This window comes from Octopus sinensis, linkage group LG11, assembly GCF_006345805.1.
Source record: "Octopus sinensis linkage group LG11, ASM634580v1, whole genome shotgun sequence".
Classification (NCBI taxonomy): Eukaryota; Metazoa; Mollusca; class Cephalopoda; order Octopoda; family Octopodidae; genus Octopus; species Octopus sinensis.
The window spans coordinates 49,288,209-49,312,508 of NC_043007.1; the positions used below are offsets into that span (position 1 = coordinate 49,288,209).

Sequence of the window (24,300 nt, forward strand, 5' to 3'; positions counted from 1 at the left end):
CGTTCACACACACACACACATATACACACACACGCACGCACGCACTAAACACCTCCACATCACAACTTGGTGGTGAAAAGCCAGAAGTAAGTTTTAACATCGAAGTCAAAAGAAAAACAAATATTTTCAGATCAGACCTAGTCACACTGGCGCCCTCTGAATCAACAACAAAATAAACTATTACAATTTTATTATTATTATCATTAATATCATTATTATTATTATTGTTATTATTATTATTATTATTATTATTATTATTATTATTATTATTATTATTATTATTATTATTATTATTATTCCATGTTTGACTTTTGCTTTATGTCTGTACAAGTTGGCTCCAAGTCTCACCCAGAGACCTCAAGAGACAACAGGTTGGAAGTTCTGTGCCATATATTTGGGGTTTTTTTTTGGTGTTGTACTAGTGAATGTCTAATACATAAAAATAAATAAATAAATAAATAAATAAATAAATAAATAAAAAAAGTTTGTTTTAAACCTTGGGATTACATAGAGAGTATTTTGCGTAGGATATGAGCAGTTCCCATGAGCACTATTTTTTGAATTTCTGCCATTTTGGGGTTTCCTGGTATCTGAGTTAGGTAGCAATCAGTCCCTTTCGCTATCATTCCCAGGGCACCTATGACAACAGGTATTGTTTTAGTCTTCAGCTTCCACATTTTGCTGATTTCTATTTCAAGATCTTTATATTTGCTCAGTTTTTGGTAGGTCTTGACAGATACGTTTATATCGATTGGGACAGTCATATCAATGAGGAGGCATGTTCTTTGTCTGAAGTCTTTCAATATAATGTCTGGCCTATTTGCATCTATCTTCCTGTCAGTTTGAATGGTGAAGTTCCAGAGGAGTGAGATGTGGTCATTTTCATGCACAGGAGGTGGATTGTGTTCCCACCAGTTTTTTTCATGGGGCAAATCCAGGTTTTTGCAAATTACCCAGTGAATATATTGTGCAGCTCTATCATGCCTACTGAGGTACTCTGTAGGCGATAGAAGACTGCATTTGGAGACAACATGGTCAATGGTTTCATTTTGTTGTCGGCATACACGACATGTTGGGCTACTGCCGTTCTTTAATATGTTGGCCTGGTAGTTTCTTGTTGGTAGGCATTGATCTTGAGCTGCTATGATAAACCCCTCTGTTTCAGATTTTAAGCCAGAGGCCATTAGCCATTGATGGGTCAGGGCTTTGTCGATATCTGCATTATTCGCTCTCTTTGGGTATTTGCCATAGCGAGGTTTCTCTTGCCATTTATTATTCAGAATATCTAAGGCCGCAGTTTTGGCACGGGTTTTCATGCGCCTAGCTTTTTCTGTGCTTGTTTCTTGTATATCTATCTCTAATTCCGAAATTGGTTGTATTCGGAATTCACTTAGATATTCCTTTGCCTGTTTTGTGACTGAGTATGATGCTTTCTTGTTTTCATGTTTTGAGACAAGTTTTAACATCCAGTCCTCAGAGTTTTTCAGGTAGGTGTCTAGGCCAATTGTAGCAATCTTCATTGTTATTGCCAGTTGCAAAAGACCACGGCCTCCCTCTTTTCTTGGCACATAGAGTCGTTCTGTATCTGCCTTAGGGTGGTGCATTCTATGCATTGTCAACAGTTTCCTTATTTTTCTGTCGAGCTGACATATTTCAGTAATTGACCAGTTAACAATATTGAAACTGTAAGTCACGACTGGTATAGCTAATGCATTGATCGCTTTGATCCTGTTTCTTGCATTCAGCTCTGTCTTGAGTATTGCTCTCACTCTTCGATAGCATTCTCTCCTGATCCTTTCCTTCATCTCTGAATGCCTTATTCCGTTCCCTTCAATTACCCCTAGGTACTTGTAGCTCTCCGCTGGGTCTAGTTCTTTTATGACATTCTGCTGGTCAAGGTTAACGTTAGATGTTTCTGTCATTTTTCCTTTGATAAAGGTAGCCTTTGCACATTTATGATTTGCACATTATTATTATTATTATTATTATTATTATTATTATTATTATTATTTATTATTATTATTATTATTATTATTATTATTATTATTATTATTATTATTATTAGTGGTAGTAGTAGTAGTAGTAGTAGTAGTAGTAATTTATTCTATTTTATTTTTCAAAAATTGGGACAGAAACGAAACAAATAAACACGGACAGGACAGGCGGCGGTTGGGATAAAACAACGAGTGAAAGATTACGAGACGAAAGTGAAGAAAGTCGGAGTAAATCAGAGAGGAATAGGTGAGAAAAAAAGACTGGAAGATGGGAAATGTGAGCGAATGAGATTGAGGGTAAGAGGAATAGGGAAGATAATGGTTTCTAATTTAGATACAAGACCAGCAATTTTGTGTGGAGAGAGCAGTCGATATCACAGCTACTAGTACTTGACTAGTACATTGTTTTAGCCTACACGAAATGAAAGAGAAAGTTGACCTTAGCAGTATTTGAACTCAAATACAAACAACCGGAACGGATAGTGTGTTTTGTGTGTGTGTGTATGTGTGTGTATGTGTGTGTGTGTGTGTGTGTGTGTGTATACATGTGCGCGCGCGTTTGTGCATGTGTCTGTGCGAGCGCTTAAGTATATGTATACTTTTATTCTTTTATATGTTTTAGTCATTTGACTGCGGCCATGGGAGACTATTTATCGAAAATATCCTGAATACTATCTCCAACATTAGCGCCACAAATATGAGCCTTGTTAAATAACTGGTTAATCTTCAGATGAATTAACTGAGGGAGCCTTTTATTCACAATCGTAGTGATTTTCGACTGAAACTGGAATTTAGCATGCAGAGGGTTATATATATATATATATATATATATATATATATATAGTTCAATAAATGGTGGGGTTGTGTTGACCGCACGTGGAGAAATGATAAGTAAGGAAAAATTTTTTTTTAAATGCAGAATGCTCAAATGAAAGAAAATTTTTATAAAATGAGAAATTGATAAAATATATAAATATATATTTATTCAACCGGTTTTCGTCATTGTATGACTTGTCAAGAATATTTATGTTTTAAAAAGTTTTTTTAAAAATTAGAAAGGGGAAAAAATGAAAAAAAGAAAATTGCATTGTTTTTTGTAAAAGAATAATGATAAAATTCAAAAAAACTTTTTAAAACATAAATATTCTTGACAAGTCATACAATGACGAAAACCGGTTGAATAAATATATATTTATATATTTTATCAATTTCTCATTTTATTAAAATTTTCTTTCATTTGAGCATTCTGCATTTAAAAAAAAATTTTTCCTTACTTATATATATATATATATATATATATATATATATATATATATATATATATATATATATATACGAGGGGAAGTCAAATATTATCCGCACTTTTGCCATAACATATTTTTATTATTGTCACACTGCCTTCTGCGCATGCGTGCTTATAGTTAGATTTATTCCTGCCACGTGATCGAAGTTTGAATCTGATTGCTCCATTCTTCTTTCTGGCTTTACAGTGTAAGTATGGTCGCCCCACTAGCAATGTGCGCCGAAGAAGAACAAAGAGCAGTGATCCGATTTCTCTGGTCGGAAGGTGTGTCAGTTGCAGAAATTCATCGGAACCTGCCATCCTCCACCACTGACGAGAAGATTCAGCAAGCTCGAGAGATAGTAATGGTGAACCGGCGATTTATCATCGCTGAGGTAGCTCGTTCTCTGCAGATTAGTCATAGTTCTGCCTATCAAATCATCCACGATGAGCTCGGCTTCCATAAAGTCTGTGCAAGTGGGTGCCAAGAGAGCTTACTGCAGAGCTAAAGCGCAAACGTTTTGAGGTCTGTCAATGTTTACTCGATCGCTACTACAAAGAGGACGAGGAATTTTTAAGCCGAATAGTCACAGGAGATGAAACGTGGGTCCATCCTTTTGAGGCAAAATCCAAAAGACAGAGTATGGAGTGGAAACATCCTGGATCGCCAGCGACGAAGGCATTCAAGATTCAGTCTTCCGCAGGAAAAGTGAGGCTAACCCTTTTTTGACGAAAAAGGATGTACCCTTGGAAAAGGGGTGTACGATCAACAGTGCAAGATACAGTGCTTTGCTGGCTATCAAACTGAAGCCAGCAATTCGCAACCAAACGCCGAAGTCTATTGTCAAAGAATGCTTTGTTGTTACATGAAAATGCCCACTCACAGCTGCCCAGACCGTTGAAACCATTAACCAATTAGGTTTTGAGGTACTGGAACACCCTGCCTATAGCCCAGATCTCGCCCCTTCCAAATATCATATCTTTGGACCGCGCAATGATGGTTTACGAGTTCGTCGATATCCTACAGATGAAGATGTGGAGGAAGCGGTGCATAAATGGTTGCATGCCCAACCTTCTTGGAGTGAATACACAAGTTTGTGGACTGCAGGACTAAGGGCATCGAAAACGAGGGAGACTATGTAGAAAAATGACGTACTTGTTTATCCCTACATTTGTGTAAATATATTGAGAATATCAAGAGTGCGTATAATTTTTTACTATACCTCGTACACACACACACACACACACACACACACACAAATACTTGTTAATTCAAATAACTCACAATGTCCGAACTTGTTCGATTTGCTAGAAAATGCAACCAAATATTACTCAAATCATACTAGTCTATCTATGTGTGTGTGTGTGTGTGTGTGCATGCGTGTGTGTTTATATATGCGTGTGCGTGCACATGTATGCGTGTGAGTGTATTAGCGTGCGCGTGTACGTGTGTGTAAGCGTCAGCATGTGCGCGCGTGTGTGTGCATGTGTGTGTGTATGTGTGCGTACGCGTGCGAGTATGTGTATGCGTGTGTGTGAAACTAGACGGCAAACGAAAAAAAAAAAAAAACAGATCCTAGTAAACGAGCCACTATAGGCGTCTTCGTTCCATGTGCAACCACTTTTCTGAGAATCACATCTTACCGTCTATAAATAGAAAAGGACTCATTAGGTGATGCAGTTGTCAATTACACTCACTGACACCACCACCCAAAAATCAAAATAACTGAATGATCACGGCTGGGATGATTTAGATCAGGGGTGGGGAAACCCTCGCCTACGGGTACAATTGTGCCTGCGAGCCCATTTTATTGTACCCGCAGGCTGATATACTTGTATGTACAAAATAAAGTAAATTTTTCAATTATAAGATTTATAAAATACTGGTATACCTGTTTGCGACATAGTTCGGATTTCAACAACGACTTAAAACGATGAGACTCGAACAGAAATCGTCCAGTAATCACCAATTTAGTGGAAATTTTGTTTTTACTACAAAACATATAAAAAAAAATCTCCGAAATCGACACACACTGTCTTTCTGTGTGTCGATAAGCAAAAAAATGTCTAAAACTCTATTAAAAATTAAAAACAAATTGGCAAAGCTTAATCGAAACAGAAACTACAAATTTAGTGCTTTGTGAACAGGATTATAAAAACATATTACCAACTTTTCTTTTTCTGAAAAAGCAATAAAAAATAACTGTTTTCGAAAGGGGTGTTGCAGTTTTGCTATCAGCCAGTGTCAAGAAGGTCAACAGGAGTTACTTTCATCTACCATCGACCTATCAGTTATCGCCCTTTCCTACTCACCCGCTTGTCAACACCTTTATTGGCAAGGGAGAGAGAAAAATCAAGTTAAGCCTTGCTGAACCATGAAATATCTTAATTTTTTGCAGATTTTCATTTTTTACTGTTTTACAACACTGAACGCATGCATTACAACTACGCTTTTGTCAGGAAGCGGTAATAATTAAAATTCCGAAAGTAATAATATAAATTCGACCGGTTTTTAACTTTGTTGACTTTGTTAAATCAGATTTTCGATATCCTTGTCAATATGGCAGGCGGTTATAAAAAATCCTAAACAAGGAAATGCTGGTGAACGAGCTTTGTTTAAATGAAAAATGGGCAGAGCTTTATTTTTTTCATCGAAATAGTTAACAAGTGCATTTGTCTTATTTGCAACGAACAAGAAGCCGTTCATTAAAAAATATAATATTGAGAGACATTTTGTGAGTAAGCATAAGACCTATGAAAGAATCTGAGCGTTTGAACAAAATAGCTTTCTTGAAAGAAATCTGTCCAAAAGACAAGCTTTTTTTAAAAGCCGATTCTTGAAACTGAATCAGTAACTCGAGCTACTTATGCGGTATGCGAAAATATTGCTAAAATATTCAAACCACACAGCAATGGTGAATTCCTGAAAGAATGTATCCTTACTGCTGTTCAGAATATATGCCCAGAAAAATTTAGTGTTTGGAAATATTAGCTTATCAAGAAGAACTGTTTCTGATCGTATTAAAGATATTGCTGATGACATTCGAAATTCTTTAAAATCTGATCCAGCAGAATTCATATTGCATTCATTAGCTATTGATGAGACAACTGATCTGTCTCATACTGCTTAGATGGCAATATTTATACGTGGAAAAATTGCAAAATTCAACATTCGGGAAGAATTACTCGCCTTGAAGTTAATGCATAGAACAACTAGAGGTGACTATTTATTTCATATGGTCGACTCAGCCTTAAAGGATTTTGATTTACCGTATGACAAAATGAGTGGTCTTGCTACAGATGACACTCCATCTATGGTAGGTCGTGAAAAAGGGTTCGTGACTGTGATTAGGAATGAATTTAAGAAGCGTCTTTTGGATCCGGAAACTTTGTGTCACCGCTTTGTTCATATGGAAATTTTATGTGCAAAATCTTCCAAGATGGGCAATGTAATGAAAATTGTAACTAAAGCCGTCAATTTGATAAAAAGCAAAGGGTTGAATAATAGGGAATTTAAAGAATTTTTGAAAAATCTTGAAGCCGAATATGGGGATTTATTGTACCATTGTAAAATTAAGTGGTTAAGTAAGGCCTAAATGCTTTAGCGATTTTATAAACTGAAGGAAGAAGTGAAATTTTTTATAGATATTAAAGGTGTTCCTATTATAGGACTAGAAGATGAAAAGTCTCGAAGTGGTTTAGCATTTTTAGTAAATATAACTAGTATAACTAGTCATTTAAACCATTTGAACTTGAAACTACAAGGCTACAGTCAGTTTGCTTATATCAAAAGCTTTCTTTATTTGTCACACATGTGAAAAGAAAGTGCTTCACACAATTTCCGAAATTGAGTGAGCAAAATACCGAATCAGTAAAGGAACATTCTGACGAGTGTGAAAGTCTTTTGAAGAAATTTGAAAGTAGATTTGAAGAAATACAAGATAAAATCGAGCTACGTGTTTTTGAAACACTTTTGTTGTGTGTCCTGAAGAGGCTCCAGATTCATTACAATGAGAATTAATTGATTTTATTAAGTCGGATAACTTAATAAAATCGAAGTATTATAATCTGTCTTTATTAGACTTCTACAAATCTATCAATCTTGAGAAATTACCTGCTTTACATAAAAATGCCTTAAAATTCGCATATCTCTTCTCGACAACATATCAATGTGAGCAATTTTTCAAAAAATTGAATTATGCAAAAAATCGTCTTCGTACCCAATTTACTGACAAAAACTTGAGTAATGAACAAAGAATATTCCTAAACTTTCAAAAACAGAAAAAAAAGCAGTTTCGTCCTTAATGTGAATTAGCTTTGATAAAATTATTACTTGAATAAATTTGTTTAAATATGTCATAAACATGAATACCTCATAAGTAATATAAACGTCCTAAATTCAGTGGCGACGTTAATGAAGATATTACGCCTTACTTTATTGTGTTAAACTTGTCTTTACTAATGTATATCGAATTATGCATAGATATACTTTTTATTCTTTAATCTTTATATTTGCTTTAGTCATTTAACTGTGGCCATGCTGGAGCACAGCGTTTAGTCAAGAAAATCGACCCCAGGACTTATTCTTTGTAAGCCTAGTACTTATTCTGTCGGTCTCTTTTTGCCGAACCGCTAAGTTACGGGGGATGTAAACACACCAGCATCGGTTGTCAAGCGATGTTGGGGACGGCCAACACAGACACAATATATATATATATATATATATATATATATATATATATATGTATGTATGTATATATATATACGACGAGCTTCTTTCAGTTCTCGTCTATCAAATCTACTTGCAAGGCTTTGCTCGGCCCGAGGCTATAGTAGAAGACACTTGCCCAAGGTGACTGAACCCGAAACCATGTGGCTGGTAAGCAATCTACTTAGGTCACTGCCACTCCTGCGCCTATATATACAAGACTTACCCAGATATAAGAGTCAGCACTTGTGATCCGCCCGCGGACCTTTTTAACTAACAAGTTTCTCCACTCATGATTTAGATCGTATTTTCCATATTTTCACTCTATCAGTATTTAAAATGTAATTTTTAAAGAGCAATATTTTTACAAGGGAAGTTACTCTTATAAAAGAGTTGCTTCTATTTTTGTATTATTTTTATCTTAAATGCACTGAAGCGTTGTTTCTGAACCATTTTGTTATCTATGGGTCTCTTTAATCATTATTTTACTCAGATGGACACTACTAACCATTCGAGTTCATTTTCCAATCATAATAAATGGATAAAGTTGGAGAGGTGGTAATTGAAAGTGGATTAGTTCAGAGACACTGCTTAGTGGATTCGTGATTGGATCGCAACATTCATTGATTAGTCGTTTAGCCCTGGGCCAGCCTTATGTTAAAGGACACGAAATAGACTACGTGGCGATTAAGAAATCGGTTAGGTTGTCAGAAAGGGGCGGCATGTGCAAGTATATAGTTCTATATGGGTGTGTAGGTGCGCTCGTATACTTTTGCGTGCATGTGTATATTGACGCATGTGCATTTGTACACGGGCGCGCTCGCGCACGTCTACACACATACACGCGTGCGCGTGTGCGCTCACACACGCATATACGAGCATACGTTCACATGCACACACATACACGCATACACACACATGTGCATCCATATGTATATATGTATATTCACATACATGTACGCATGCATAACAGTGTGTGCGCGCACACGTATGTGCATGTACTTGTGCATTCAGACGCATGCATGCGCGAGTATACACGCGCAAAACAGGCGTTGGGAATTGGTAAGCGTTGGGGATTGGTAAGCGTTGAGAGTTGGTAAACGGAAATTGATAAATGGCGGCCCTGCTTATGGGAGTCATTGGTAGCGGTGACTTTGGTGCAGGCTGTGCAAAGTAGCAGCTGTTGCTAAGATGGTGTATCCAAGTTGTCGGTAATCAGAGTTCTGTAATTTGCCGGAAGGGCATTCCTCTGGTGACAGCAGTACGATAAATCGTATTTCTTGTTGATAGATACTGCGGGTTGTTAGAGGATATGCCGTTTTTCGCGGGAGCAGAGCTGGCAGTTGGAGGTGACGCCTGAATAGGGTGGCGCTCTGTCGATAATAGTCCACTAGCTGCGGGGTATTTCATCTCGGAAATCACGGAGTCTCCAGACAATGCTTTAGCTATCAATTCCTAACGCTTACCATTTCCCAACGGTTATCAAAAACCAACGCTTGTTTTGCGTGTGTAATCTAGTCGATACCTGTCACACAACTGAAAACGTGTGAGCAGGTTTTGGAGGCTTTTGCACCCCCTCTCCTGTCAGATACTCCCACGCAATCGAAACGTCCATCTAAGACAGCGTTACAATCGCCTGATAATACTAGAGTTCACAAAAAAGGAAAAGAAAGACAGTAGAAAAAAAGAGGGAAAAGAGCAAACAGGAGGAAATTCCATCAGCAGCAATAAGCAAACACAGCAAACAACAACAACACCACCAATACTACCACCACAAGCACCGACACAGTACACAGCACAAACAGACTGCACAAACATCCACAATGGAAGACTTCTTTTTCCCAACACACAATGCATCACCACCACCACCACCACACATACAAATTTTAAAGCTAAAGCACCACACGTACAACACATTAAAAATCAACTTTCCAAATGCTAAGACGAAGACAGGTGTAGGAACAACCAGCGGGTGTATTAGCTTAACGCTCGGGAAGAATGGAAAGTCTTCTACGTTTCGAGCCTACGCTCTTCGACAGAAAGGATTAAGATGGGAAAAAAAATGAAAGAGAATGAAAAAAAAAAAAAAACAGACGGAGATAGAAATGCGTAGGATTAACGGTTCAACATGATGAAATGGCCTGAAGGAAGAGGTTGAATGAGAGATAATAACGATAACCCAGCTAAGCAAATTTATTCAAGCGCGTGTGAGTATGTGAGAATGGTGTGTGTGAGCGCGTATGTATTATGAGTGGGGGCGAGTGCATGAGTATGTATGTGTGGACGAGCTGAGAATTATGTGGACCTCTGTGTGTGTATGTGCGTGTAAGTGACCCAGTGCGTACATTATGTGGAGTGATATGCGTTTCGTATACTGGTATGTATGCGTGTGCGCGTATGGATGTGTGTATGTATGTGCGCGCGTATGAATGTGTGTACGTATGTGGAAATCTGTGTGGGATAGGTGTCAGTTATCATCGGGGTGTCATTGCTGAGTCTGATGTTTCAGAGGTGCTCAACGAACCAGTCAGCCAAGCGGCGTCCCGTTTGACTAATATACAGGGAAGGACAGAGAGAGAGTAGGAGATGCAGTTAGGGAAGATGTGCGAGGCGGAGAGGTCGGATGGTGTCGCCGGAAGGGTCGGAGGATGGTGCGTTGGAGGGGTAGAGTGGGGTGGTGGTAGTTGTGGGAGAAAGGGAGACGGGTAAGGGTGGGTCGGGCGCTAAGAGAAAGAGCTGAGGCACGGTCAACAGATTGTGCCCGGGCAAAGGCAGTATGAATAATAGTGAGGGGTTATCACGTACAGTGAAGTAGCGAGTCATGAGTTGAGACTGGGTCTCAGTCTTGGTCGGTATTGCAGAGCCGGCGTAGACGGAGGAAATGGGAGCAGGGGATGGAGAGCTTGGAGTGAGTAGGGTTGGTAGAGGAGAAGTTACGGTAGGAGCGTGAGTCTGTGTGTTTGTAGTGGATGGAAGTGGTGAGAGCGGTGTGGTGCATATTGAAGAGAATACGAGAGCAGGCTGGAAAGATTGGACAAAGGAGAGGAACATGTCAAGATGTTCACGGGAGAGTGAGGTCACGCCGATACAGTCATCGATATATCGACCGTATAGCTCAAGAATGAGACTAGTGAACTGTGAGAATATTTGCGCCTCAACATAGCCAACGAACAAGTTCGCATAGCTGAAGTCCATTCTCGTTCCCATAGCCCTTGGTAAAACTCCCCCGCGAGACCTGTTGGTAAAACTCACTCGCGAACGAAAAGCAGTTGAAGCAGAAAACAAGTTCGGACAAACGAAAAAAAGTGGAGGTATCAAGCTGAGGGTCTGGCTGAAGTGTTTTAGCGCAAGAAGGCCTTCGTTGTGCGGGATCACTGTGCACAGATGCTTAACGTCGAGAGTGAACAGGATTTGGGAGGGGCCAGGAAAGAAGGACAAAGAGTTAAACAGACGGAAAGCATGATTAGTATGGTGAATGTGTGATGGGAGTGAAGGACACAGTCAAGGTACTTGGAGATCATTCCTGCGGGCAGTTGGAGACGGAGACGATGGGGCGGCCAGGGTTGTTGGGCTTGTGCATTTTGGGAAGGAAGTAAATAGTGAGGGTGCTTGAGGTAGGGAGAATGAGGTTAGAGGCGGTAGGAAGAGGTCATGAATAGTTGAAGACATAGTCTGTTGGTAGTTAGGAGTGGGGCTGAAGAATAGAGGGAAACAGAAGGCGATATCCTGAAGTTGGTGGAGAGTTGCACACATCATCACAACAGCTCTATCCTTGTCAGCCGGTTTGATGTTGATATCTTGGCGGCGTCGGAGACATCGAAGGGCTGAGAGTTCGACCGGAGAGATGTTAAAATGTCTAGGACACCTTAAACGAACTATCATTGAGTTTGAGGAGAGACTATGAACGAGAAGTGACACCAGCGACAACGTCTATATAGCCATGAGATTGAGTGATTCAGCCCAAGTTACCGACATAGTAAGAATCTACCTCTTACACTGTGTTAGTAAGGAATTCCCAGATCTTCGTGATGGTTTATACAGGAATGAAGCTCCGTTCGTCATACCCAGTAGCAGTAAAACAGTCTTGGAGAGGACGCGTATAAATTTAGAAAATTCCTTCTAAACTTCAACCTAAATTTAACTTTCGAGTATGGTACTAAAGTAGTTGATTTCTTGGATGTAAAATTAGACCTTAAATCTGGATTATACTATCCCTATAGAAAACCCGAGGAAATCACTAAATATGTCAGTAAATTCTCCAATAACGGCCCACCCAACTACCATCACCACTGCGTAATTAAATCTCTAGTAAAAGTGATTTCACGGAGGAATATGCAACTAGCATTTTCAATTCCTACACTCATTCGGCTATACGAAAAACCCGCTAGAAACAAGACATTGTATATGAAAAGTCTAAATGTAAAACTATCCGTCATAATAATGATAAATGTATTGATGGTAATGATAATGTTAATATCGTATCAGCACATAGGCAGATGCTTAAGACAAATTCGAGTGATACGATTAGACTAGTTTCAATGAATTCCAGTGGATTCATTGGCTTTATTAAATCACCGAAACTAGATGATAATGTACACAACACTAACATAAGAATCACTCCCATTTCTGGGAATTGTGAGAATGATATTAGAAGGCCCACTAAATTCATTAAAAGCTATAATAAAAGTAATTGTGTTGATGATGGAGTCAAGAGGTTAACTAATTAACTAATGGGTATACCAGAAAAAAGTGGCTAAATGTAGTTAAGTGCGGAAATAATTATTGTAGCAAAAATAAGGATATTGATAACAACAAAAACATAAGTATCTATACTATAATTGCGCTTTTTACGTCTAGTGTGTATGTCTGTGTCAAAATCGTGTTTCCAAACTCCTCCGCAACCACTGGACCGATTCGACCAAACTTGGCGTGAGGAACCGTGGGTACCGAGAAAGTGTTAACATCTATATGGGATTCACGAAAATTAACCGGTCCGGTTCCAGTCTGGTAAAATCCGACAAAACGAATTACCCCTCTCTCACTATTCAGTGACTCTCCTACTATTCCTCACGCTTACTACCTCTTTCTCTTATTGGGAGCTGTAGTGTGAGGAGTGGTAATTGATAGAATTGCAAACAATGCTTCCTCTCATAACTCACTCTCTCTTAATCGGTTGCGCTCTTTCCATGTCTCCGTTGGTGTTAATTTGACGTTTCTCTCTCTGTCTGTCTGTCTCTTTCTCTCTTTCTCTCTCACACACACACACATAAGTATTACGTATCGCACTCACTCTCACACAATGTTCCCTCTCATAACTCTCTCTCTCTCTAAGACACATATTTACTACTTCTCTTACTTCATTCTCTCTTAACCGGTTGCGTTTTTTCCAATGTTTCTATCGGTGTCATTTTGAAAAAATATATACTGTTGATCTTCGGTGAAAATTACAATTACACCATACTCGTTAAACACTATCTTAAAGTTCGATTTTTATGTCATTGAATTACTCTAAGCGAATTTGACCATAAAAATATTGGAAATTTAGTATTTTTAAAGATATTAATAAAATTTGCCGGAACTATTTTCATGCCGTCGGCCGTCGGGACTATTTTTATGTGTGTTTACGTCGTTTCGTGTATGAATATGTTATTGAACGTACTGTCGTCTGAAACAGCATATGTAAAAAGTATGAAAATTTTGGAAACTACGCATTCGACTGCATGAAAATAGGTTCGACTAATTTTATTATTACCTTAAAAAATACTAAATTTCCGACATTTTTATGGTAAAATTCGTTTAGAGCAATTCAACAACAAAAAAATCGCACTTTAAAATAGTGTTTAGCGAGAGTAGAGTAATTTTAAATAAATACTCAAAGTAAATATTTACAATTACCGTGGAAACTTCCCGTTCAGAGAAATTAGCTTAAATACTAGCTGAATCGTTGCAAAACTTTCACTGTATAATTGTCATAAATATTCACGCTTTCAGCAGTATACTGTGCTCAGAGAAAGAAAGGGCAACAACCTGACCCGAAAAAATTCTTATTCACAAAAGATTGCTGAGCAAAGACAACAGATGCTAATTGAAGAAAACAGACAAGGACCTAGCTCTTCTCAGTGTCTCGAAATAAAGCGAAGGAGAATGCAAGAACCCCACGCAATAGAAACACCAGAACAAACAGAGGTATGGAGAAATGCAATCGGCTGAAGAGACAGGAAACCCGTGCAATGGAAGGACCAGAAGATTCAGAAGGACGGAGAAATGCGAATCGGATGAGAACACAGGGAACCCGTGCAATGGAAAGACCAGAAAAATAAAAAAAGAACGGAAGAATGTGAATCGGCTGAGAACACAGAAAAACCGTGCAATGAAAATACCACATTAAACAGAAGCACGACGGACAAATACTGATCTGCTGGGGAAAGAGGAGAGGTCTCTAGGGAAAACACGTCACTGCAACACATTCAGTAGCGACAACCAGGCACGATAGCAACTGAAACTTTGTCAGCAAAGAACTGACACTGAGAGAATGGCTATGGAAGTTGATGTGGCAGATTTTCAAGAGAAAGAACGAAACCCAATCTTTATGTTGCACTACCATGGAAACATTTTTAACAGAACATACCCTAACTGCAAAGATTACCTTAGAAGAGCTGAGAAAACTACCCCCTGCTGTGGCAAAGGAAAATTAGTAAATATAAAATTCCACAGGTAAAAAAGCCCCAGAATGAATAACTTAATATAATGATGTTAATCTATGCAGTCAAATGTTTCTGAACAAAATTCGTGACTACAATAATTTACTAGTTTATGGCTTCACTTGGACTGGATAATCCACCAATTTGACCATAGGGTGGTAGCACTTATATGACTACATTCAAGATTCAAGGAAAGTTGTACCACCGCGTAGAAAGTTTCCTACCACCAGTAAATAGGAAGCCAGTCTACACACAACTATATTTCGTTGACACTGAAAGTGAGATGAGAAACAGGTTGTCATTCAGAGGGGCTGACAATGACCTTAATGAGAACATCCTGCTAGACTTTCAGAGAGCATTGCATATGCACAATCCATATGTCAAAAGTTTAAACAGGCTATTGACACACTTAAGGAATACCCTGCATCAGGAAAATATTCTACCGATGATATTATAAGTCATCACAAACGGCTTATTCCTGTTGGGTCACATGAGAGAAGCTGTAATCCATCAACTGCAGAAAAAGTTGCTGTGATCACGGTGGTGGATGATACCAATAACCCAAACATTAAACCTGTGGATGTTGCCATTTAGTACAATGCGAGCAATGAAAAGTTAGACTACATTAGTCAAATCCACAAAGGTTATGGCTTTCTTCATTATTTACTTCTGTTTCCCTATGGAGAAGAGGGCTGGAATGCGCTCTTGAAAGACAATACCGGAAGCAAAGCTATCACTGAATGTGACTTATTCTTATCGGCTCCAGATAAGAAAGGACGAGTTCAAAGGCATAATGAAAAGTAAACGTCTGATGCAACAACATGCAGTAGATTAATATACAAAGATAGAGCAAGATCGATTACACTTCCTGAGAACTCATCAGAAACAACTTAAGGCTGAAAAGTACCAGGGTCTTATGGATGCTATTGCAAATGGAGACATGAATGACGAAGGGTCTAAAATCATCCTTCCGCCATCACATACTGCTTCTCCTCGGTTTTACAGGGAGTGTTTTCAACCTCGAATTGCTCTGGTGAGAGAGTTTGGAAATCCAGACTACTTCATCAGTATGACAACCAACCCAAAATGGACTGAGATAACGGAAGCCATGTTGGCTTCTGGGAACAATGAGCATATATTTGTTTTGTTTCTAGGTACAATGTACTTGTATTGGCTTTGGTTCTGGGAACAATGTGCATATATTGGCTTTGGACTCAGGGTATAAGGGTATGAAAGGAATCTACACTGACAACATTGTGTATAAGGAAATTCTTTAATCAATCGCCCTGAAGGTGGTGATTCAGCTAGTATCGTATAAATCTGGAACTAACTATAAGTCTAAGAAGCGTAGGAGGTATAAAGGAAAACACACAAATAACAATGATGTAATCTGATATAATCCATCATGCAATTACGTAATAGGTACTAATTTATATAAAACATTCTTTAGCATATTAGATAAGAACTTTCCCCGCCCCATCGCACAAATGTTACCCGTAAGAATATTAGAGTTTCCTATTCTACCCTTAGTACGATTGTAGCTGGCCTGAACAGAAAAAGCATAAACCTAACCCGTAACAATAGTGATAGGGATTATGATGATATAGTACCAACTGGTAATCATAATAACCTCATCGACATAAGTAATAGTAATACTAAACATTCCAATATACCCAGGGTTTATAATCCCCTTAATGCTGTTGAATCTAAAAACATTAATGGGATTGTGCCAGCTACAAATGATGGTCGTAGTGATTGTCTTGGTAGTAAGCAGCTTGTGACTGCTAATGATATAAAAACAGATTTTCACTCTAGCCCTGTCACAAATTGCGGTCATAAACTACTTTCAGTTAGCTTAGAATTATGCCCAAACGAATCCCTGTCAATTCCTGGCCCATTGCTGATAGATTCTGATTGCATAATCCCTTCTTATCCTACGCACAATCCACCAACTACTACTCTGAATATAGCTAATAATAACGACATTAGATGTTTTAACATTACCTCTGGTAGTAACTATATGAACACTAATAGCACCCGATAGGATAATCCTTTAAGCCAAAATAGTATGAGGGATTACTCGTAATAACAATTGCGCCATGACCAAACATAGATGCAATTGTTTCGAAAAAAAATCATGCCCGATTTCTGGTCACTGTATGGCCGAAAATGTAGTATACAGGTGTACAGTGACGACAGAGGTTAATACTTATACTTATATTCTTATATTTATATTTATGTATTTATAAAGCGACTACGCAACCAGCAATCGTCTTTCAAACTGAGACTTAGGGCTGGTAGAATGTCATTAGCCACAAAGGTTTGAGAGCTCAAAGACGATAATATCGAATTCAAAATAAAATGGTATATAATTAGGGTAGCAGAACCATACTCTAACAGCAGATATGGGTGCAGACAATGCTGTATGGAGGTCTATGAAATATTAAATAGGAGAATAGTGAAAATTTAATTAATAATAAATTGGACCTACGTCTTTCATTTATTCATAAAGTAACCCAAACCTTTAAATATTTTAAAGGTATTACCTAACATTTAAATTTAGTTTTTAGCCAATGTTACTACACTCATAGTCTCCCTACTTTTTCATGTATAAGCCTGTACAATCTAATAACTGGCATGATCATCTAGTGAAATTTTTCCTATTCTCCTAATATCTATCCCTAATCATTCTATGTAAAAAGAATCGATTATGGGTGTTGTATGTGATGCTGAAGGAACACATCATCTAACCCTATTAATCTGTGACTGAGCATTTATTTTATCCCATCGGATCTAATCATATATGATAGAGGCCCATATATTTTAATTACCTATTAACCTTCATTACACCTACAAAGCAAAGTAGAAATGTAACTAATGGATAGCTATTGGGTTGGCAACTAAGTTCCCGCCGTTTTTTAAAATTTTGGAATTTATTGCGTTTTTAAATTTTGGAATCCATTTTTATTTTGAGAATTCTATTTTTGAATCATTTTGGAATCTACTTTGTTTTTTTTTTCTTATTAATTTTAGTTAATTTTTGTTTATTTTCAGATCATTTATAAGGAATGTCAAGTTAAGAAAAACGAGCATTTTCGACACCGCTTTCTTTTTGCTTTTAATCAAGGTTCTAAGGCCGCAAAAGCTTCTCGCGACATTTGTGCTGTGTATGGAGAAGGTGCCATAACTGAAAGAACCGCTCGTGATTGGTATGCCAAGTTCAAAAACGGAAATGTTGACCTCAAAGCGCACCTCGTTCTGGCAGTCCAGCTGAGTTCGAACGACAAGGGAACTGGCAGAGAAAATGGAATGCTCCCACACTGCTATAGAGAAGCATCTTCACTCGATGGGAAAGGTTCAGAAGTATGGAGCATGGGTTCTGCATGCTTTAAGTGACAACAACAAAAATCAACGAGCCACAATCTCCACTGGTTTGCTTGCTCGTCACCGCTCAAATCATTGACACAAGCAACGATTTCTTTACCGAATCGTTATTGGCGATTCGGTAAAGAAATATGAGGCGGTGAAAGGAATGGCTTAGCCCCGGTAAACAAGCGATACAGTACGTGAAACAAGATCTGCATCCACGTAAAACGATGTTGTACGTATGGTGGGACTGGGAAGGGATTATCCATTACGAATTACTTGAACGGAACCAAACGGTCAACGCGGAACTCTAAGTTCAACAGATAGAACGGCTCAACACGGCTATTCAAGAGAAAAGACCTAATCGGCAGCATGGAGTTCTTCTGCTGCACGACAACACCCACTCTCATATCGCCAATATGACCAAGGAAGCCATTCAAACGCATGGCAGGGAAGTGCTGCCACACCCGCTGTACTCTCCTGATTTGGCACCAACGGATTTCCACCTCTTTCGATCTCTTTTAAATGCGATGAGCGGAGTTTCGTTTAATACTGATGCAGAAGTGAGAGCTTGGATCCATCTTCGAGTCGAAATCGGGTGATTTCTACCAATGAGGTGTTGAAAATCTTGTTGAACGTTGGGAAGAAGTTGTAAACAACAAGGATGAATACATTATTGATTAACTAGTTGTTATTTTTTATTAAACCTTTAAAAAATTTAAAATTTAAAAATAAAGCGGGAACTTAGTTGCCTAGTTAATACATACCCGATAACATATACACGATACTTATCTGGTTTATCTTCCTCTCCTCTTTGTATTATGTATTGGGTAATCTGAAATATTAGAAATTTCCATTCCCAGTGGCCTAGCGTGTAAAAATTTAGTTAATAGACTATATATTGTTCATATAAATACAGTGTACATTTAAACACAAAAGAGGTAAAAAAAAGTCTGAAACCATATGTCCAGGAGTTAGATGGTAAATGTTTTTATTTTTCATTCCATTCGAAATTTTATCCCTAATAGTGGTTTGGAATTTAACTGTTCTCTCTAACATGCAGGTAGTCCTATGATGGATACCTCTTTTGTGTTTAAATGTATACTGTATTTATATATATATATATTTATACAGGGTGTCCCAAAAATTTAATGATGGCAGTCAGAATAAGCTTTGAACAAAGGAAATTCATTCTAAAATGCTACTGGAAGTGTGAAAACGCAGTTGAAGTGCAAAGACCGTTTAGGAGGGAGTTTCAAACAGATCCGCCAATGCAACTCGCCATCACTCGAATTAGAGATAAGTTTGAAGCTGATGGAACTGTTTAGAATGTCCACAAGAAGCGTTCCAGAAAAGCTGGAACATCAACAACCACTACAAAGCAAGAAGGAGTACTGGAAACGCATCACCAAAGTCCAAGAAAATCTGTGCGGCAAGCGAGTCATGAAGCAGGTATTCCAAAATCGTCTGTCCAACGCATTTTGAAGCGTTGTCAAAGGAGAAGTTACGTTCCAAGATTAGTCCAGGCGATTAATGACGATGATCCAGACCAAAGAGTGCAAAATTGCGAGTGGTACTTGGAACGATATGTAGAAGAGGCACACTTTCCAACAAAGATTGCGTGGTGTGATGAGGCCGCATTCAAATTATATGGTTCAATTAACCGCCTCAATTACACCTACTGGGGACCTGGAAATCCGCATGTTATGGTGGAAAACCATGTTAATTTACCAAGAGTTACAGTGTGGTGTGGCTTATCAATCAAGAGGATTAATTGGACCATTCTTTTTTGACGCTACTGTGATTGGTCCTTGAACTTGCTGCAACAGTCTGTCATGCCAAGTATTAGATACGACTTTCAAGATGAGGAGTTTTATTTTCAGCAATATGGGGCACCCCTACAGTACCATCGCGATGTTAGATCCTTCCTTGATGAGATCTTGCCAAACAGGTGGATTTGACGAAAGGGTTTCGTTGAATACCCTTCCCATTCACCAGACCTCACATCACTAGACTTTTTTAAAAGACAAAGTCTACGCTATGAAACCTGCAACAGTCGTCGATTGGAGAGCAGCCATTGAACGAGAAGGCACACAAATACCAAACGAATTGTTTCGTGATGTTTGCGATTCCGTTGCTTTGCGTTGTCAGCAGTTCCTGGACTAGAACAGATCTCAGTTTGAAATCGGGCGTTGACAAAAAATACAATAATGTCTGTAGATTCTATTAAACTTTGAAAATGAATTGTATTTTAATAAACACTTATTTTACAATTATTTAAAGTGTGTATACATTTTTTGGGACACGCTGTATATATACACAGTCAAAAATATATTCAAAGACCTTGACAAACCTTACTGTTTTATCTTCATTATCTTCTCATGATTTTAGTTATGGTACCAATAAAATTAGCTCATTAAAGCATGTATCCGTTACTAAACTTTTTATGTATTTATCTTTCTAATCATATCTACCTATGTTTCGCTGAACCTATCTTTATCTACTTTTTTGTCATGGTATCTATCCATATGTCTTTTTATCTATCTACAAATGTATCTATGCATCTCTTATCTATTTCTTAATCTACTCATCGATCATCTGCCAATTTTCGTATTTATCCGTCCTTCAACACACACATACACACAAAATCACAGAGTCTTATACACACATTTACGCATAAATAGATTAATACATACTATAGGGAGGGAGAGAGAGAGAAAGAGAGTGGGAGACAGAGTTAGGAAGGCGCATAACTTAGTGGTTAGAGCAGGGTTGTCAAACTCATTTTAGCTTCAGGATGTCATTTAGGTGCTTATGTGTGGTCGTTGAGTGCAGTTTTGTTTTATTGATGCTCATTACAAAGAAAACTTGTTCACAATGGTAGGTAGATCCAAATATGCACTAAACTTTCGTAGCAAAGGCTGTCAATTTGGGGTATTTTTTCAAGAAATACTGATAAAATGTGCTCAAGTCCACCGAGATAAATTTGTTCTTTAAATCTGAATCACACTGCAAGTCAATCATTTCAAGTTGGATGCTGACGGGCAGATCAGAGGCGTTGACTGTAAATGGTGAGCGAAATACTGTAAAATATGTCTCAAGTTCATCAAAAATCTTAAACCGTTGCTGAAACCCTCGCAGCAATACCGTGATATTGTCTTTGTACCGATTCATGTCAACATTATCTGCGGTCGCAACCACATCTTTTAGACAACGAAAATGAATGGGTCACCACCTGACAATTGTGTCTCCTACAAAGTTAGCTTCCACTTGAAGGCGCGTATGCTTTCAAAATACTGCGTGAGAACGTCTTTAAGGCCTTGCAACATTTTGTTCAGATTATTCAAGTGCTCTGTAATATCCTCGTTAAATGCTAAATGTTGCAGCCATTCTGGTGATTGAAAATCTAACACTGGTTTGCCCTTATTCTCCATGAACTGTTCAATTTTTTCTCGTGGGTTAAAGGAACGCTTCAACACGTCACCTCGGCTTAACCACCTTACTTCGGTTTGATATGGCAAGCCATAGATAAAGCCTATATAGCTCAGAAAATTGTGAAACTGACGGTGATTCAAACTTCTATTTCGGATGGAAAAAGTCTGTTGCTTCTCAAGACGTACAATTTCTGCAGCCTTCTGTATGTATATTTTCACGAATTCATCCTCACAGTACAGCTTTGATGCAACAAGGTAGCTAGCTTTTACAGCTGCCTCACTGATATCTCGACTTTGGGTTAAAGCAGGCTGTTGTTTCTTCAGATCCGCTAACAATATATTTACCTTCTCTCTTCTCATTTGTCCTTGCAAGTTATTGTATTTATCAGCACGATGAGTTTCATAGCGGCGCCCAACGTCATATTCTTTGAGCACTGAAACCTGTTGCGAATACACCAAGTACACAGCTTTCCCATTCACCTCCACGAATAAATAGGAAAAGGACCACTTTTCTTGAAATAATCTATACTCTGTATCCACTTTTCTCCTTTTTGAATTAATTATTTAAAAATATATTTGTTTCAACAAGTTTATATTAATCGAAGGGAATTATTCTATTAGAAATTGAATCATTGACTCTATCATCAGTCATACTCAAACAATCAACATTCACAATAATAAGTAACTAAATATATAATTTTTACACTTTCCAAAGTCTTCTCGCGGGCCGGATGAAACCCTGCAGCGTGCTGGTTCCGGTTTTCGGGCCATATGTTTGATACCCCTGGTTTAGAGCGTCGGGCTCGCAACCAGGAGGTGGTGAAACAATTTATTTCACATTACTCCAGTTCACTCAGCTGTAGAAATGAGTTGCGACGTCACTGGTGTCAATCTGTATTAGCTTTTGTCTTTCTCTTGGATAGCATCGGTGGCGTAAAGAGAGGAGACTGGTATACATGGCGACTGCAGGCCTTCTATAAATAACCTTGCCCAAACTTGTGCCTGACAGGGGAATTTTCTAGGTGCAATCCCATCGTTATTCATGACCGAAGGAGGACTTTACTCTTTACCTTTTTATATGTGTGTATACAAGGTTGGTGGAAAGTAAGTAGGCATTAGAAGTTACTTACAGAATTATTTGTTACTAAAATCAACGCGTCAAGCAGCTCGTGAAAGTAGACTGACAAAATACACAATACATACGGTGTTGAATAAAGAATTCAATTTTCGCCCGTAGAAACCCCATTACGTGCAGGGGCTAAAGAAATCCAGATCTCACGCCTTGTGATTTTTGCCTGTGGGGTTACACAAAAAAGGTGTACAAGACAATACAAGACAAAACCTCGCACGCTGGAAGGTTTGGAGACACGGATTCTGGAGATTCAATGATATCCCAGACGACGTCCTACAGAAGGTTGTTCATTCCATCTCTGGCCGTTTGAGCAAACAGGTTGACGCCACCGGTGCTTACGTAGAAATATGAAGATATAGTTTCATTTCCCCATGTAATAAAGACCGTATAATTTGTTTCAATAAATTTGTAAAAGGAATAAGGATTTTATTACCAATTTTAATGCCTACTTACTTTTCACCTACCCTGTATATACACAGGGGTTGGACAAAATAATGGAAACACCTTAAAATTTGAAACAAATTTATTTTAATATGAGGTAGGACCGCCTTTGGCAGTAATTACAGCTTGGATTCTATGTGGTATGGACTCGTACAAAGTTTGAATTGTTTCCAAAGGAATTTTTGTCCATTCTTCAGCTAAAACAGTCTTGATGGTGGAGGATATCGACTCCTTACTTGTTTTTCTTAAATGGACCATAAATGTTCAATAATATTGAGATCTGGGGACTGTGGTGGCCAGATAAGATGTTCAACTTCCCTAGAATGTTCCTCATGCCATTCAGTAACAACTTTAGCTGTGTGAATTGGTGCACTATCATACTGAAATATTTCGTTTACCTCCGGAAGGATTTCCAAGACATAGCCCACCGAATCATCACAGATCCTCCTCCACGTTTAACAGTTGGGAGAAGGCAGTCTCGGTCAAATGCTTCTTTTGGCTGTCTCCACACGTATACTCGGCCGGTGGTCGGAAATAGAGTAAAGGATGACTCGTCCGAGAAAATAACATTCTTGCGCTGCTCTAGGGACCAATTCTGTAGGTTTTTACTCCACTCTAAACGCTTTGCAACGTTTGTTTTTGAAAGTAGTGGTTTTCTGATTGCAGCCCTCCCGTGAAATCCGGCTTTGTGCAGCTCCCGGTGAACAGTTTTTGTGGAAACTGGGTTCTCGAGGTGGTCATTAAGCTCTTCAGTAATTTTGGGAGCTGTACGTTTGTGATCCTTTCTAACAATTCGCGTAAGAGTCCGTCGGTCCTTATCTGAAAGTTTTGGTTTTCTTCCGGAGTTTTGTTTCGACGAGGAGTTTTTCCCTCTTTCCCAAGGACTGTCATTACTTTCGAGACAGTACTTCTTGATACACCAAACATTTCGGTTGTTTTTGTTACGCTAGCGCCTGCCATACGACCACCAACAATTTGACCTCTATGAAAGTCCGATAGATCTGTCATTTTAATGAATTTTAATTACCTTTTTCTGATGATATCTGAAACGAAACAGTAATCTTAGCAAAATATATTAAGCAACACTAATAATTAATAAAAAAAACATAAAAATAAACAAGGTTGTGATAGTTTTATAGATATTTCAAAATTATGATGCTATGATGCTAGGTGTTTCCGTTATTTTGATCAACCCCTGTATGTATGTGTATATATATATATATATATATATATATATATATA

At 38.3% G+C, this 24,300-nt stretch overlaps 1 protein-coding gene across 1 annotated transcript in view; it reads right to left on the reverse strand.

Moving 5' to 3' along the window:
• Positions 1 to 208: 208 nt before the first annotated feature.
• The window catches only part of LOC115217088 (GATA zinc finger domain-containing protein 15-like), a gene marked incomplete at both ends in the record, with an annotated part of 45,584 nt that continues 21,492 nt past the window's right edge, over positions 209 to 24,300 (reverse strand). Inside the window, one exon of the mRNA XM_029786681.1 lies at positions 209 to 302. Coding sequence (XP_029642541.1) covers positions 209 to 302 — 94 coding nt within the window. The remainder of the gene's footprint in view (positions 303 to 24,300) is intronic.